The sequence below is a fragment of the Balaenoptera acutorostrata genome, chromosome 16 (genome assembly GCF_949987535.1).
Source record: "Balaenoptera acutorostrata chromosome 16, mBalAcu1.1, whole genome shotgun sequence".
Taxonomy (NCBI): Eukaryota; Metazoa; Chordata; class Mammalia; order Artiodactyla; family Balaenopteridae; genus Balaenoptera; species Balaenoptera acutorostrata.
Genome location: NC_080079.1, coordinates 1,850,751 through 1,865,582, shown reverse-complemented (window position 1 = coordinate 1,865,582; position 14,832 = coordinate 1,850,751). Strand labels below are relative to the sequence as shown.

At 53.1% G+C, this 14,832-nt stretch overlaps 1 protein-coding gene across 1 annotated transcript in view; it reads right to left on the bottom strand.

Annotated features, from left to right (window-relative positions):
• TCERG1L (transcription elongation regulator 1 like) overlaps positions 1–14,832 on the bottom strand; it is a 196,346-nt gene that overhangs the window by 61,284 nt on the left and 120,230 nt on the right. The window contains exon 5 of the mRNA XM_007173365.2: positions 1,835–1,926. Coding sequence (XP_007173427.2) covers positions 1,835–1,926 — 92 coding nt within the window. The remainder of the gene's footprint in view (positions 1–1,834; positions 1,927–14,832) is intronic.

Sequence of the window (14,832 nt, the reverse complement as noted above, 5' to 3'; positions counted from 1 at the left end):
ACAGAATCGTTAGCAAGGAAAGTGCTACTTTATGAGAGCACTGAAACATCAAATTCAAATATAAAGTTAAAAGATCACCAAGGGTCTATAAGGGTAGGAAAACCCCCCAAACAAGTCACGTGAACTCCAGCAAAACCACAGGCAACGGAGTGAACCTGCCTCCTGTTCACTCGGGAGTAGGGCCCATGACATCAGGAGAGAACGGCCAGTGCCAGCAGAGCCAGGCAGAGGACGGACGGGAAGGGCCGGGATGAAAAGGTCATCCGGACCAGGTCCAGCGCGGCCTCTGGGCAAAGACCACGGGGAACCGCCATCAGTTAAAGGTTAGACAGGCAAGATCCATGACATGAGGGGTGATCTCGTTCACGCCTGTCCATCCTGGTGTCTTACTGGGGTCTTCCTGGGGCCCTTCACTCACTGTGACGTATAATTACACTGACTAAATGATTTGTAATTTACGTAATTATCCCTAAGCTCATAAGTTGAAGAACAACCTTTTTGTAGAATTTTGGGGTAGTAGAAAATGTCTTTGTTTCCTATGAGAAAATAACATAACTGAGAGTATTCAGAAACAGTTGTGTTAGAAATATATGTGTATATCAAGACCAGAGTTTACATTATTAATCCAATTAGAAAAACAAGGAGAGATTTTCATGATGAAGCTAATTGAAGAATGAAACCTAATGAGGGGCCTCTGAGTAGTAGATTTCCCCCACTAATTATTCAAGTAAACACCGTGGGACATGATTTCTGATGGGGACTAACACTTAAATTTGGCAAAGCTGGGGCTCTCTTGGTAATTCTCACTAATTACCAAGGTCATCTTCTTGAGATGCATGCTGGTTATGATTTCCTGTTGGTGATAAAAATGGCTAATCATGGCATAAAACTCTCCTTCCACACTGAAGTCATAAAAGTGAATTAGAGGCACAGAGCCCAGAGATAAAGAAAGTAGTTAAAACAGAAGAAAGATGATCTGTTTAATAAATATGTAATTCTGACACGGATGTTAATCTCTTACAGAGAAATCCTACATCAGGGAGCAACAGTTTAATTTGCACTAACGTTCGTGATCCATTTATACCATTTAGCATCGGCACTAATAATGGGGAGGAAGGCGTGGACCACAGGTGAGTGTGCCCAGGGATGTCACTAACGGGGAGCTGGCAGGACAACCGCGGGAATGGGGACGTAACAGGCTGAGGCAGAGACACACCTGGTAACAGCAAAGGAAGAGAGAATGTTCACACGACACTGGGGCAGACCAGAGGCCAGCAGTGTATCCGACAGATCAGACCAGAGGCCAGCAGTGTATCTGACAGATCAGAGCAAGTTAAGTGCCATTTGTGACTTTCAAAAGCAGCAATGAAAGCTGATTTCTTGGGTTAGTCATGGGAAGAGAAATGCACCCAACACCTTCACAGTCTATAAAATGCCGTTTGGTAAAGGAGCAAAGGGAAGGACCTGAGATTCTAATGTGTTCAGAAAACACAAACATGCGCTGGTTTTCCTATAACAGTGAAACCAAACTCAGACCGCAGCCTCGCCTGAGGGGCGTCCAACTGCATAGCCTGGCTGCCCGCGTGCCCGTGCCTGCTGAGACGTGAGGACAGCGGACCCAGACCAGGAAGGGCAGGCCAGGCTACTTCTGCCCGGCTCCCGGATGCACCTTCCCTTCCTCAGGGCTCTGGAGCTGTCCTGCTGGACCCGGCCCTGTTCCACACAGGGGACCGCAAAGCACCACTGCCGAGAGCCAGGTGGGAAAACAGGGGCGAAGGCCGTGCAGGCCCCGCAGCCCCCAGCCCGGGGTTTCCCGTCTTCACAGCCCACTGACCTTGGCTGGTCTGTCCCCCGCCGGGCTCTTCGTCTCCCCGTGCAGCATCAGGGCCGGCGGGCAGGGCGCCCGGCTATGCTCTCTGCTTTTATCTGCGGGGCCAAAACAACCGTCGTTAGCATCCGTCTGTCCTGTCAGTTTGTGAAACTGAACAAGGACAAACAGTGGCTTGGAGAACTCAGAGTGGTGGTGCACACGGTGCCTCCCACGGGGAGCTGTGCCGACTGCGCGGTGCTGACCACGCCTCCGCTGCGACCTCACGGCCAGGTCCCGGCAACCCCGTCTGAGCCTGCCCAGCGCTAGCCACGGAGCACTTGGCCACGCACGCATCCTGGACCAGGCCACGTGGGTCATGATGGACGGCACTCAGGTCTCCCTGACAGGGGGGCCAACGCGGGCAGCAGAGCCAGGATTCCATAGGCTTCAACAGCCAGTGGCCGTGATGGGCCACCCTGAGCCCTGTCCCAACAGGGGCTGGGGGTCCATGCTGGCCAGACTTCCCGTTACCGTTGTTCGCCCATCACTGAAGTGGACTCTGGCCCCCGTGGGTGGCCTGCACAGTGCTTTGACTGTGCAGACAGTGACTGTCTGGGAGGAGGGAGGGGAAAGTGGCAACAACCTGACTCCCGATATGAAAACAGACTCAGGCTTCATCTTATTCAGAGACGTTGCGTAGCCTCAGACGTCTGCGGGCAGGGACAGACAGCAAGATTAACCACGGTGTCAGGACCAAGGATTAGCAGAAACACCAAGTCACCTAAACACACCAGCCTCACAAATGGGTAAATTCACCGAGGAGACCCTGGAAGGGTCTGGAAGGGATTGCTTGACCTGGAGCTCCTGTCTGTGCAGCACAGTTGAGAAGGTCCCAGGGTCTCTCCTTCCCAGGGGAAGGGAGGAAAGAAGGATTGAGCATCGCTCTGTGTGTGTGTGTCTGTGTGTTCTCATGAGTGAGCATGTGTGTGCGCATGTGTGCATGTGTGTACATGTGTGTGCATGTGTGTGCATGTGTGTACGTGTGTGTGTGTGTGCATGTGTGTGCATGTGTGCATGCTTGGGCTTGGCGCCCACCTGGGGCCCGGCCATGGTGCCGCGGTGGGCATCGGTGCCTGGCACCCTCGTGGCTGCAGAGCCAGGTCCAGGCTGCAGGGCAGCTGCCCCAGAGCCTGGGTGAGGAAGCAGGCACCCCACTAACAACCGTACCTCAGAGATGCAGCAGTGCCCCGGGGCCAGCTCTGGACCTGGACCAAAAGTCCAGTCCCCACAGAGGTGCTGCGTCTGGGCGAGGCAGAAGCACGCGGGAGCCAGGCCTGAGGCCCTGCCTCCACCTGTCACGGACATGGATGGACAGACAGAGGTTGTTATGACCACAGCCAGGCTTGCTGTCACTCTGAAGAGTGGCCTGGCCTGCAGGTTCTCCCCAGGGGCCAGCTGGCTGGTCCTGGCTGTTAAAGGGACCTTAGCTCAGGCTGGTGGCAAACAGACCGAGCGTGGACACCAGACCTTGAGGCTTCTGGCTGCCCTCACATCTGCAAACCGCGTGCGTCTGGAGCCTGGAATGCACATCACCTTCACACGGGGGCGGTCAGTGCTGACCACTGGGCTCCCGGGCAGCCGTGACCACCACCCAGAGGCTCGCCTCGGGCCTGGCAACACCGCGTACAGGGCCATTTCACCATCGGCCTTGGGGAAGGAACTGTAAACCAAACCTCAGTCGACAAACCACACCCCAGCCTCGAGGGCAGTGGAGCTACTTTGTCATCCCTCACGGGGACCAGCAGAGCCCCTGGGCCACGTTAGCGTTTTCAGAACCTGTAAGAATGACCCCCCCCACAGCCTGCTTCTTGTCAAGGAGCAGAGGGCTGTGCGGGGCCAGGACGGCTCCACACCGGGCACTCCTGTCCCCGCCCCCTTCCTGTGCCTGCAAAACAGGCCAGCGCGTCGCACCGTCTACAAGAGACAGAGGAGCCACAGATGGGGAGGATTTAGGGAAACGGTCACTTGCTCGGTGACACTGCGGCTCTGCTTGAAAAAACAGAGGCAGAGACAAGTGTGGCCCAGAGAACAGACAGCCCAGGAGCGGGGGCTTCGTCATGAGGTCACGCGACTGCATCCCGCGCGTCTTACGCTGTGTGTGGGACTGCACGTCCCCAAGTCAACCACGCGGGCCTCGGCCACGTCCATGTCAGACCACCCTCTCCAAGCTTCCTCCCGCGGCTGCCCGCTCCTCTCCTTTACTCGGAGGCCCTTCGCGAGGAGGAGACCCAAGCTCTAACCCCCCGGCAGCCCCCAGCAACAAGATTTTCCTCGTCTGGTAGAAAGAGCCATAAAGCAAAGGCGGATGGTTCCACTGAGTCAACAGCAGATTCTCTGACACCCGGTCCCCGCTCGTCCTGCAGAGCCCGGCGTGTCACGAGGTCTAGAGCCGGGGACCCCCGTCTGGGCTTCCGCTCAGGCCCCGATCCCACCAGCCACCAACTCCGTGCCAGACGGGAACGGGGGTTTGCCAGGGGGCATCCGTGGGGCAGTCCTGGAACCCAGCCCTTCCCGCCGCGGCAGCTGAGGAACAGGATGGGTGGCTGGTGCCCAAGGTGGGCAGAGGGGGTTTGCAAGGATGCCTGGGTGTGGGCAGCCTTAGCAAGAGGTCTACACCGGCCAGAAAAGTGCAAGGGCCTGGGCCGGGGTGGGGGGAACACTGAGGAGAGAGCCACGGAGGGTGGTGTCTGAAGAGGCCACCAGAGCAGCTCTTGTGAGAAAGAGAGGCCGGGGACACAGGGACACTGCCTTGCCCAGGAGACCAAGGCTGCAGAACCTCCCCAGAGCCGCCCGCAGGACCTGGGACCCTCGACCCCTGCTCTGTGAAGGAGGCCAGAGAGCAAAAAAGAAGCTGAACTCCCCCCGCTCCCACCTTGCCTCCCGGCAAGGCCCAAGGAAGGGGGAGAAAAGCTTGAACTTACAATGAAGTGGAAGGGTCTGGGTTATGACCCTGGTCTCTACTTTCTAATTGCTGGACCGAGACCTGAGCTGTGCGTAGAAATGAGCAGCTTTCCACCACCTGAGCACACGGTGTGGGCTCCTTCCCAGTCCGCACAGGCCGTGCCCGGAGGGAGGGGCCGTGTGCCAATGCGGGGGCTACGCAGAGGAAACAAAGCAATCGGGCGTCCCTGGAAACCTGAGGATCTTCTCACCTCATGCAAATACTACACGGTGTAAAAAAAGTGCGAGGAAACTGACCGCAAGGCCCCGTGCTCATCATAACGCAATTCTCAGTGAGGGTAGTCTTGCTTACGTGTATTCCCTCGTTATTCTGAGAAAATATATTATTTTTTTTCCTTTATTGAAAACACTTGATCTTTGTAAAAATCAGCTCTTCAAATCTGGCATTTGGGCTCCATGCACGGCGTGGCTCGCCGTGACGGCTTCTTTGCAAAGATGGTCCTGATCGTCACGCTAAAGGCCCTCACGGCACACGCGTCCCCCAGAGCGCCTGTGACGATGTCGAGCCTCGCCCTGCACGGCTTCCTTAAGAGCCGGCCCCTCTCGCAGCCGTGGCTCGCGCAGCCTTGCTGCTGGGCTGAGCCGGGGCACCCAGATCCCTCTCGTAACAGCCTGGGTCTCCACGTTCGTCCTGGAGGAGCCGATGCCACGTCTCCCCGAGGGCCGCTCCGGCGCCCACTCTGACCTGCTTAACCACCCGTGCTTGGGGCCTCTCCACAAACCCCGATGAAGCTGCCATCACATGCTCCCTTGGGTGTCAAAGAGAACTAGTTTGTGGAGGAGAATCAACAAATCTGAAGACCTGGTGCTGAAGTGCTTAGGGGCGTGCATGACGCCTTTCCACCCTGTGAGGGGGGCAGGATGGTCAGATCTTTTGGGGCGGTTGGTCTATTGATCAAGCCCAGCCCTGAGAGGGGAAGAGCCCTCAGATAGTTTGCTTTTCCTCCTGGCAGGGCTGAGCGACAAGGAGGCCCAGAAAGGTCGCATGGAAGCCGGGAAGAAGAAAGGGGGCCTGTGTGAAAACTGCCACACAATCCACTGAAAACACGTATTTGCTGCTTGTACAGAATCCAGCACAACCCTGGCTGTTTGTGGGGTGAAGAGGGGGGAAGTGGAGTGAGCAGTTAGACAGCGCCTTCCCTCAAAATGCTGCAGGAGTTGGCAAGGGTGACGGGAGGGGATACACAACAGCCCTCGGAAGGTGAATAGTCAGCATAACTTGTCCCGTGGAACAAAGGGGACAGAAAAGCCATGCTCCTTCTCACAGGCGAGACTTAGCTGTGGAAACGCCTAGCTCAGCAATCAATCAACCTCGGTTCCCTAAAAGAAGAGCGAGGTGGGCTTGCTGTGTCCTAATCTGAGGTCAGGGGTCCATGTCATCTTCCCAGCATGTCACCTCTTGGTCATTAGTCCCCATCTAAGCCACCTGTTCCCTTAGAGTCCCGGGGATGTGAAGACTCAAAGTTATCTGGTATCAGGCCTCGGACCAAAGATGGCTCATATACAATGGTAATGGGACAATAGCTATATACCCCGAACTATATTGAATAAAGCACTAGGATTGTTTTAAACATTTAAAAATTGCTTTCTTAATTATTAACATAAAGAACCACTGCAGACGAGTCAAAATTTTCTGACTTGTCAAAAAGATATGAAAACACGTCAGCATCTTTTAATTCAAAAGGTGACTCTGAAATTCAATCTCATTTTAATCCAATACATTTTGCTCTCCCTTGGTCTCAGTTTCCTCATCTGTAAAATGGACCAATCTCCTAAGTGTCTTCCAGTTCTGGGATTCTGAAAGTCAACAGGACATCTGGAACTGTTTGGGGTATATTCCCCCAAAATAGAAGATATAAGCAGTGAACTTGGAGGGCCAGAATAATCTTCTGGTTTCCTGCTGGGGAAGAAGGAAATGGATTAACCCCAAGGAAGAGGGCAGAAGAGACAGTTAACCTTGTCTATCCTGAAAACCAACAGTGGCTTCTGACGAATTTGGAATTAGTGGGGAATCTCCTCTTAGACCAAGGGGACCCTTGATCCACAGATGGTCTGCACCACACGACCCTGACTGTGAGCTTCTGGGGGAGCCCGTGAGGTTGGGGGGACAGCAGGATGACTTGAGTTCCCTGGTCACTGCAGACCATCGGCCACGATGGGAAGGCTGACAAAGCCAGCCCACACCACGAAACCCCACATGCGTACAGGCCTCCGCCTGCAGAGACTGGACGTGAACAGAGTGAACAGGGTCCCTGCCGGGAACTGTGCCCAGAAACAGAGGCTTCTCTCCAGTGGCCCCCAAGTCCTGGAGAAGCCTGTGTAGGATATGGGGTGCTGGGGGGGCAATCCTGGAGTCTTGGGGTCCCATTTTCTGTGTTTGCCACGATCTAGTGACCCCACTTCCATATATGAATGTTCTCACCTCCAAGAACCAATAGCGTATCACCCACTTAAAGAAATGTCTTAAGGAGAATAATGAATGGTATTTTAATCTTGAATACTGTCTCCTGTAAGTGCTGCCTTAAAATAATTTCTGCGATGCTTAAGCAAAGTAGAAACAATCACCTCATTTTACACCTAAGAAAACTAGACGAGGCCTTCTAGCCTCCACTGTAACTGAAGGTCACTTTCAGGCAAATGGCAAATCATTTGTGAGTCCTCCTACATTTTTCATAGGCAGTGATTTCCCAGGGTTGACAAGCTGCAGAGAGAATTCATTTTCTACCGGTTTGTAACACCCTGGGCTTCCCTTTGCAGGAACAAAGGGTTTTAAAACACTCCCATTAGAGGCCTTGAACTTGGCTTCCTCCACGAGAAAGGATCACAGCGCTGCCATGTGGCCCCACCCCTGTAACACGGCTCCACCCCTGTAACCTGACTGTTTCCCACTTCTGCAACGTGACCACACCACACGTAGCTTGTCTCCATCTCCTCGGGCCCAGCCAGGATCTCAGGCCAGGGCTTCCGGATCCTGCTGCTGGCCTGACGTCTGACGTCACCATTGCCCAGGAGGGCGGTGGAGACGATGGGCCAGCCTCAGCAGACTGTCCTAGAGGCTGAAGCGCCCCGGTCCTCTCGTGGAGGCAGGCCGCATCAGATGACAAGGGGCCACATTAGAATGGAGATGCAGGAAACCTGCCCGCAGCACGGCGAGCTGTTGAACACTGATGGTCAGAGCACTGCTGCCGTTTTCATCAGGAGACACGGAGAAGGGCGCAGTGACCGCCTTACCTGGACGTGGGGCTCCCGGAGCAGAGGAATGTCAGGGTCTGGGAGGGAAACTGGCTCCAGTGCTGAGCCAGCCCAGAGAGCTACTCCCAAGGCACCCGGGCACCGCAGCCCCCCAGGAGCAGGCCCAGCGGAAGCTGGCACCCAGGGACGGTGTGTACCCAGGAGATGCTCCAAGGGTTGGCTGCCTAGTCCACACCCCTGACCTCAGGAAACACGTGTTCAGTGGATGAATGGATGAATGGATGCATGAGCTCTGCATGTGAGTCCTGTGCAATTTCAAACACATGTTCAAAGTTCTAATTATCATCCCCAAATAGGGATATCGGAGGCAAAAAAGACGCATTACATGAGACAATTTCTATCAGAAAAGAAATTAAAAATATTCTGTGCACTTCGTCAGATGTATGGTGAGCCAACTCGGACCAGGAAAAGAGGAGAGGCTGGATGGAGAGATGGAGGTGGAGGTGGAGACTGGAGGGGGAGGGAGAGGAAGAGCGAGATTCCTGTAGACTGCAAACCATCATTTAAAACACTTCTCTCTGGTTCAGGTAGAGCATGTTGCAAAAGTGCAGCATTCAAACTTTTCCAAAAAGCAGAAATCCATTTCACAGTCCCAGGCTGAGTTATGTCAGCAACGCCCACCTTTCAAGGCAGCACAGGAATTACAGCTGCTGAAAGAGGGAAAACACCCGCCCATCACTCTACGTCGCCCTGGGGATGCCAGAGAGCACACACCTGGCAGTGCTTGTTCCACCAAAGTGGGTGTCGCAAGAGTCGCAGCTGGGCTTGTCACGGCGCTTACCCTGAGGACGTGAGCTGGTACCAGGGGCTCAGGTGCCCATCCACCTGAGAGGCAAGGGTGCACCCCCAACACACACAGGCACGTGCTTACACGCAGACAGACACACGCACGTACCCACACACACAGAAAAGACTACTACTTTGATGATTTTTCAGCCATCGCAGAAGTTAAATGCATTATACAGAAATCCACTGCTTAGTTTGGTTACTCTCTGGTCCACCCATGTCAGAAAGGAATGGAAAAAAAGCTGACATATGTGTGCAGGAAGTGTGATGACTTTTTCTACAGCTGACATCAAAAATAAGTTGTCTCTGTTTTAAGAACTATATATACTATGCATTGCTTTCAAAAGACGGAGAGCATCCTTGAAAATTGTCCTACGGTCTATCATCTCCCCTCTTCTGACTCCGAGGGCACTCTGCCACCTCCTCTTGCTTGGGCGCTCACACCTGCAGGCACGTGACGGGCAGTGTGTGCTGTGCCCCCGCCTCCAGCAAGCCTCCCGCGGCCACAGCTAAGAGCCACCTCCGGGGCCGGCACCGAGCAGCGGCACGGGACAAACGTCAGCTGGTGGGCAGGTGAAAGGCTGGAGGGCGGGCTCCCAGGACAGGACTCCCCACGATGCCCCCTGTACGCTGCCCCCACATCTCCCGTCTCCACCGACATCTCACCGTTCTAGATCCAGACTCCAGTTTCTTTTCGTCTTGAATGACACTTGCACTCCCAGACTGTAGCCGCCCAGCCCCCAAGCCCCTCTGCTGTGGTCCTTTTCCCTCTAGTAACAGGGCCTGCATGTTGCCATTTTTTACCTAAGGGGCCTCTACCTTCCTGCACAGTTATTAAGTCTCTTCCTTCTCTTGGTCCTGAGGCTTTTTCAAGCTCCCTCGTGGCCCTCTCGGAGCTTTAACAAACCGCGGCTTCCACAGGGGACTGAAGTCACGGGGGAGGGAGGGTCTGACCTCGTGTGGTCAAAATGGCAAAGCTGGACGCCTCCCCGCCCAGCAGGTGCAGACCTCGGCCCATCCCCGGGCCCCTGAGAGCTCTGCCTCAGAGCTGAAGTCTCCTCGGGAGGGCCGCCTGAGGAAGCTCCGTCCAGCCTCTGCGCCCCGAGGCTACCTGTGTTAATAGGATAATGAATTTAAAACAAGACAACGGCCAGCGTGATGCTCCCAGGAGCTTAGCAGTGAGATTCGTGGGCTGGTGCAAGGAATGAGAAAGCCCGCCGGCTGAGGTCCTCGCAGTCGTTTAGGACAAGGATGACATGATTGGGAGTTTGAAGGTCTCTCGTTCCATCAGCTGAGCTTCGACACATGTAACGACGAGCATCTCACGACTCCTGAGAGCTCCTCCAAAGGCCGGAAGGAGGCCCCTTGGGGCTGAGCGTGATTCCAGGGTCTCACTCGACAGGCGGGCTCCTCCACCCTCCGGGACAGGACCCCCAGCTCTTGCGGGCACTGGCCTTAAGGTAGAACCTGGTCGTGGAGACTCTCCCCCATCCCCCAGACGTGAGGTCTCCCCAACGCTGGGGCTCCGGGGGAAGCACACGACACGGGGCGGCCTCCCCCCGCCCCACCCCCCAGGTGTCTCCAGATCCCTCAGGACCCAGCATCTGCCTCAGTGTAAATGCTGCCAGGTTGACTGTCCAGTTTCCACACCTGCTGGCTCTCTCTTTTATCAAGTTAAAGAACAGAATCAAGAGACAGGACTCCACTGTACCCTCCAAAGAGCCCCAGATTAATTGTTTAATGAGAAAACACAGCAACTCCAAGAGAGAAGTGTTAACTCCTTCATTGGACTCAAGCATTTAATAACTCGACATGATCCTTGACGCTGGTTTTGGTCCCTTGGGGACACGCTCCTGTATGGTCCCCACCGAGGGGGGCCTATGATTCTCTCTCCTGGGGACACCAGGCAAACATCCCTCCCTGGGGGACCTGTGTGGGCACCTGTCAACACACCCCCACCTGCCGTCCCTGCGATGGGAAGGGTGAGTGGGGCCCCGTCACAGAGTGGACGGGTGGGGTCCCCAGGCCACCGGGGTGGGAGCTACACCCGTGAGCAGCCCCGGGGGAGAACCTCTCTGTTTCCTTTCCTGGGTCCTGGCGACAGCCCATGCTGTGCTTAAGGGCAGGACTGGCTCCAGTTAAAAATATAGAAACATCAAATTGGTATCATTTAAGTTAATTTTTAAACTTTCTTCTCTATTTGAGAATGCACTAAGAAGAGGTGTCAAGACTCCTCTGTTTAAAGCACTGGGATGTGAAGGGCTCGGCCTGTCCTGCCCCACAGGCCACTGGGCCCCCCGGGTTCCCCTGGGTGTCAACCTCACAGCAGCCAGGAGGCCGAGCCAGCCTGGCCCCAGGAACCTGGGAAGTTCAGGCACAGCCCAACCACCAGTAAGACCACCATGGAGGGCTGGGAGACGGGGGCTTCCAGCAATTTCTTCAAATCCGAGGTCATTAAAGCAAGGATCACAGATTTTTACCTGATTTGGGTTTTGAGGTTAATGGAAAGGTTACTGATTTCTGGTCTACAGCAGACGAATAGAACCTGCATCGGCACGTCACAGTGATGGAAACGGTGCACACACAGCGATGGTTTTGTCACACCGCTGATCAGGGCGGGTCCTTCCGTGAGAGGGGGCCCACGTACCCTGATTCCCCAGAAGCCACTTCCGATCTGACCGCAGAGGGGTGACTGCCAGCAGGTTCAGTAGTCACCACATTCTCGTTTCTGCACCTGGTGACAGCAGTGCTCCAAAAGGCTCACGACAGTGTCTTCATTTTTTGGTCAAAACATGTGGCAGGTGTGGCCCTGCTCTAACGTAGCATGAGGTACAAGGTGGGTAGAGGGAAAAGAAAGGCACGTGAGGACTTGAGGACATGGGGAGGGGTAAGGGGAAGCTGGGGCGAAGTGAGAGTAGCATGGACATATATACACTACCAAATGTAAAATAGATAGCTAGTGGGAAGCAGCCGCATAGCACAGGGAGATCAGCTCGGTGCTTTGTGACCACCTAGAGGGATGGGATAGGGAGAGTGGGAGGGAGACGCATGAGGGAGGGGATATGGGGATATATGTGTACGTATAGCTGATTCACTTTGTTATACAGCAGAAACTAACACAACAATGTAAAGCTCTTATACTCCAATAAAGATGTTTAAAAAAGAAAAGAAGAAAAAAAAGAAAGGCACGTGAAGCCAGGTGAGCTGCAGGCCTCAGGACCAAGCAACCAACCCTGCGGCCAGGGGCGCCTGGGAGAGGACAGGACAGGTCCCTCTGGAGCTGGCAGGTGAATCTACAGTGGAGGGAGGGTCCAAAGATGGATAGGGGTTGGGACAAGGGGGCGGGAACAACTTATGGAGACAAGGAATAGCAAGTCCCAGAGCTGAGACCCATATCCAGGATAGGACTCAGACCACAGGTGCCAGGGTAGGTGACAGAAGGCAGGGCCCAGTGGGGAGATGAGGCCACTCAGGCCAGCAAAAGAGCAGCCATCCCCCTTCCCCCCCGCCATGTGGATATGACAACGAGCAATGAAAGCTAAAACTACGAGGACAATGGCATATGAAATTGTCAATATAAATAATGTTATACATACTACATTATACATAGTATATTATAGAGTGCTTTATACATGTAACAAAATAATTAAATTTTATTTTCACACTGAAGATTTTTTCAAGGCTACTAGCTACTGTTACTATTATTTCATAGACAAGGAATCTCAAGAGAGGCCTGTAGCAGTCTTAGGAGCCTTCTGACAATGCTAAAATTAAATGTTAGAGTCTTAGAGTTCAGATATCGTATTTAACACATTAGTTATCTTGGCATAAGTATTCATGGCCTCAGATTTTAAAACATCCTCAAAGTACATTTTTATATAACCTTTAGTTATATATGGAAGAGAAACGCATGATTAAATATATTCATATTCTAAATTACATCATTAAATTTTATCAAATAGGAACACTTATGTAAAAAAAAATTCAATATTAAACCAATTGTAATATAAAAGGGAGATTTGTGAAACCCTTGTTGCTGGAACGGGAATTATGATCACTGAGCGTGTTCTATTATTAGCAATGTCCAGCCCCGTGAAGAGGAGGTGTGTGGCTAGGCCCTTGTTGGAGGGGATTCTCATCTTGGTGAACTTTAAGGCTCAGGACAGGGGGGCACAGCCTCCCCTCAACACACTGCCCACCAAGGAACTGAAGCAGCCGTCCCGAGTCTGAGGAATGTCCTGGGTCTGTGTGGTTGGGACATACCCTCTGGTTCTCCTGCCGGGGCTGGGCCCTCCCCCAGCAATGGGTCGCTGGCCTGGGAGGAGGGAGCTGCAGTGGGGTTCAGTTAGGGACCACCCTCTCCCTTCACCTGGTTTGGGAAGCTCAGGAACCAGGGAGTTTGGCACAGCAGCCACTGCATCCTGGGGGACCAGACTGGTGTTGGGCTCAGCACAGAGACTGGGGTTCGGAATCAGGCAGGCCTGGGAGTCTAAACCCAGCTTAGCCACTTACTAGGCCTGAAATATGGGGACAATCTCTCACCTCCTTTGAGTTTCAACTTTTCCAACAGAACAGGACAAATAATACCTTAGTCAGCTCAGGCTGCTATAACAAAATACCATAGATGAGGTGGCTTAAACAACAGACATTTATTTCTCCAGACTCTTCTGAAGGCTGGAAGTCCCAGATCAGGGTGCTGGCACTGTGGGGTTTTGGTGAGAGATCTCTTCCTGGCCTACAGATGCCACCTTCTCCAAGAGTTTCCATACGACAGAGAGAGACTGCTCTGTGTCTCTCTCATAAGGGCACCAATCCCATCATAAGGGCCTCACCCACATGACCTCATCTAAACCTAATGACTTCCCAAAGGCTCCACATCCAAATCCTTCTCTCTTATAAGGGCACCAATCCCATCATAAGGGCCTCACCCACATGACCTCATCTAAACCTAATGACTTCCCAAAGGCTCCACATCCAAATCCTATCAGATTGAGGGTTACGGCTTCAACATACGAATTTGAGTGGGGGGGGGGCAGGAACATTCAGTCCATAGCAGGAACATTCAGTCCATAGCAATACCACATGAAGATTCTGGCTGTGGACAGAGATACCGAGTATACTACAGAGCTGAGCACAATGTCTGCCAAGGCGGCTGCTCATGCAATGGGATCCTAGCAATAACTGGGGCAAAATCATCCTAAACTAGCCTCATCTACTGCACAGGGTCTGCCTGCCATTGAGTAGGCAGAGAGGACCCCAGCCTGGATGGAGACCCAGGAGGGGCCCTGTGAGTCAGGAGCAGCGGGGCTCCCTGTGTCCCTGCTCCCCACGTGTGCAAACTCAGCCCCAGGTCCAGTTATCTTCCATGCAAAATACAGCTTGTTCTTCTGGCCGGATCTTCAAAAAAATTGTAGTAGCAACTATTCTATCATGAAAATTTTAAGGGAAACTCTGACAGCCATTAGCAAATACTATAGGAAAGACCATTTATTGCTCCAAAAGCATCATCGCTCATGTTAAGATGTAGCTGCAAATCAGAACACAGAAGTCAAAACCATTCTGGGGGACCCACCACCAGTCCCTACCATCAGGAAGCTTGCACAATCCTCTTAGATAGCCTCATCCACCAGAGGGCAGACAGCAGAAGCAAGAAGAACTACAATCCTGCAGCCTGTGGAAGGAAAACCACATTCACAGAAAGATAGACAAAATGAGAAGGCAGAATACTTTGTACCAGATGAAGGAACAAGATAAAACCCCAGAAAAACAACTAAATGAAGTGGAGATAGGCAAGCTTCCAGAAAAAGAATTCAGAATAATGATAGTGAAGATGCTCCAGGACCTCAGAAAAAGAATGGAGGCAAAGATCGAGAAGATGCAAGAAATGTTTAACAAAGACCTAGAAGAATTAAAGAACAAACACCTAGAAGAATTAAAGAACAAACAAACACAGATGAACAATA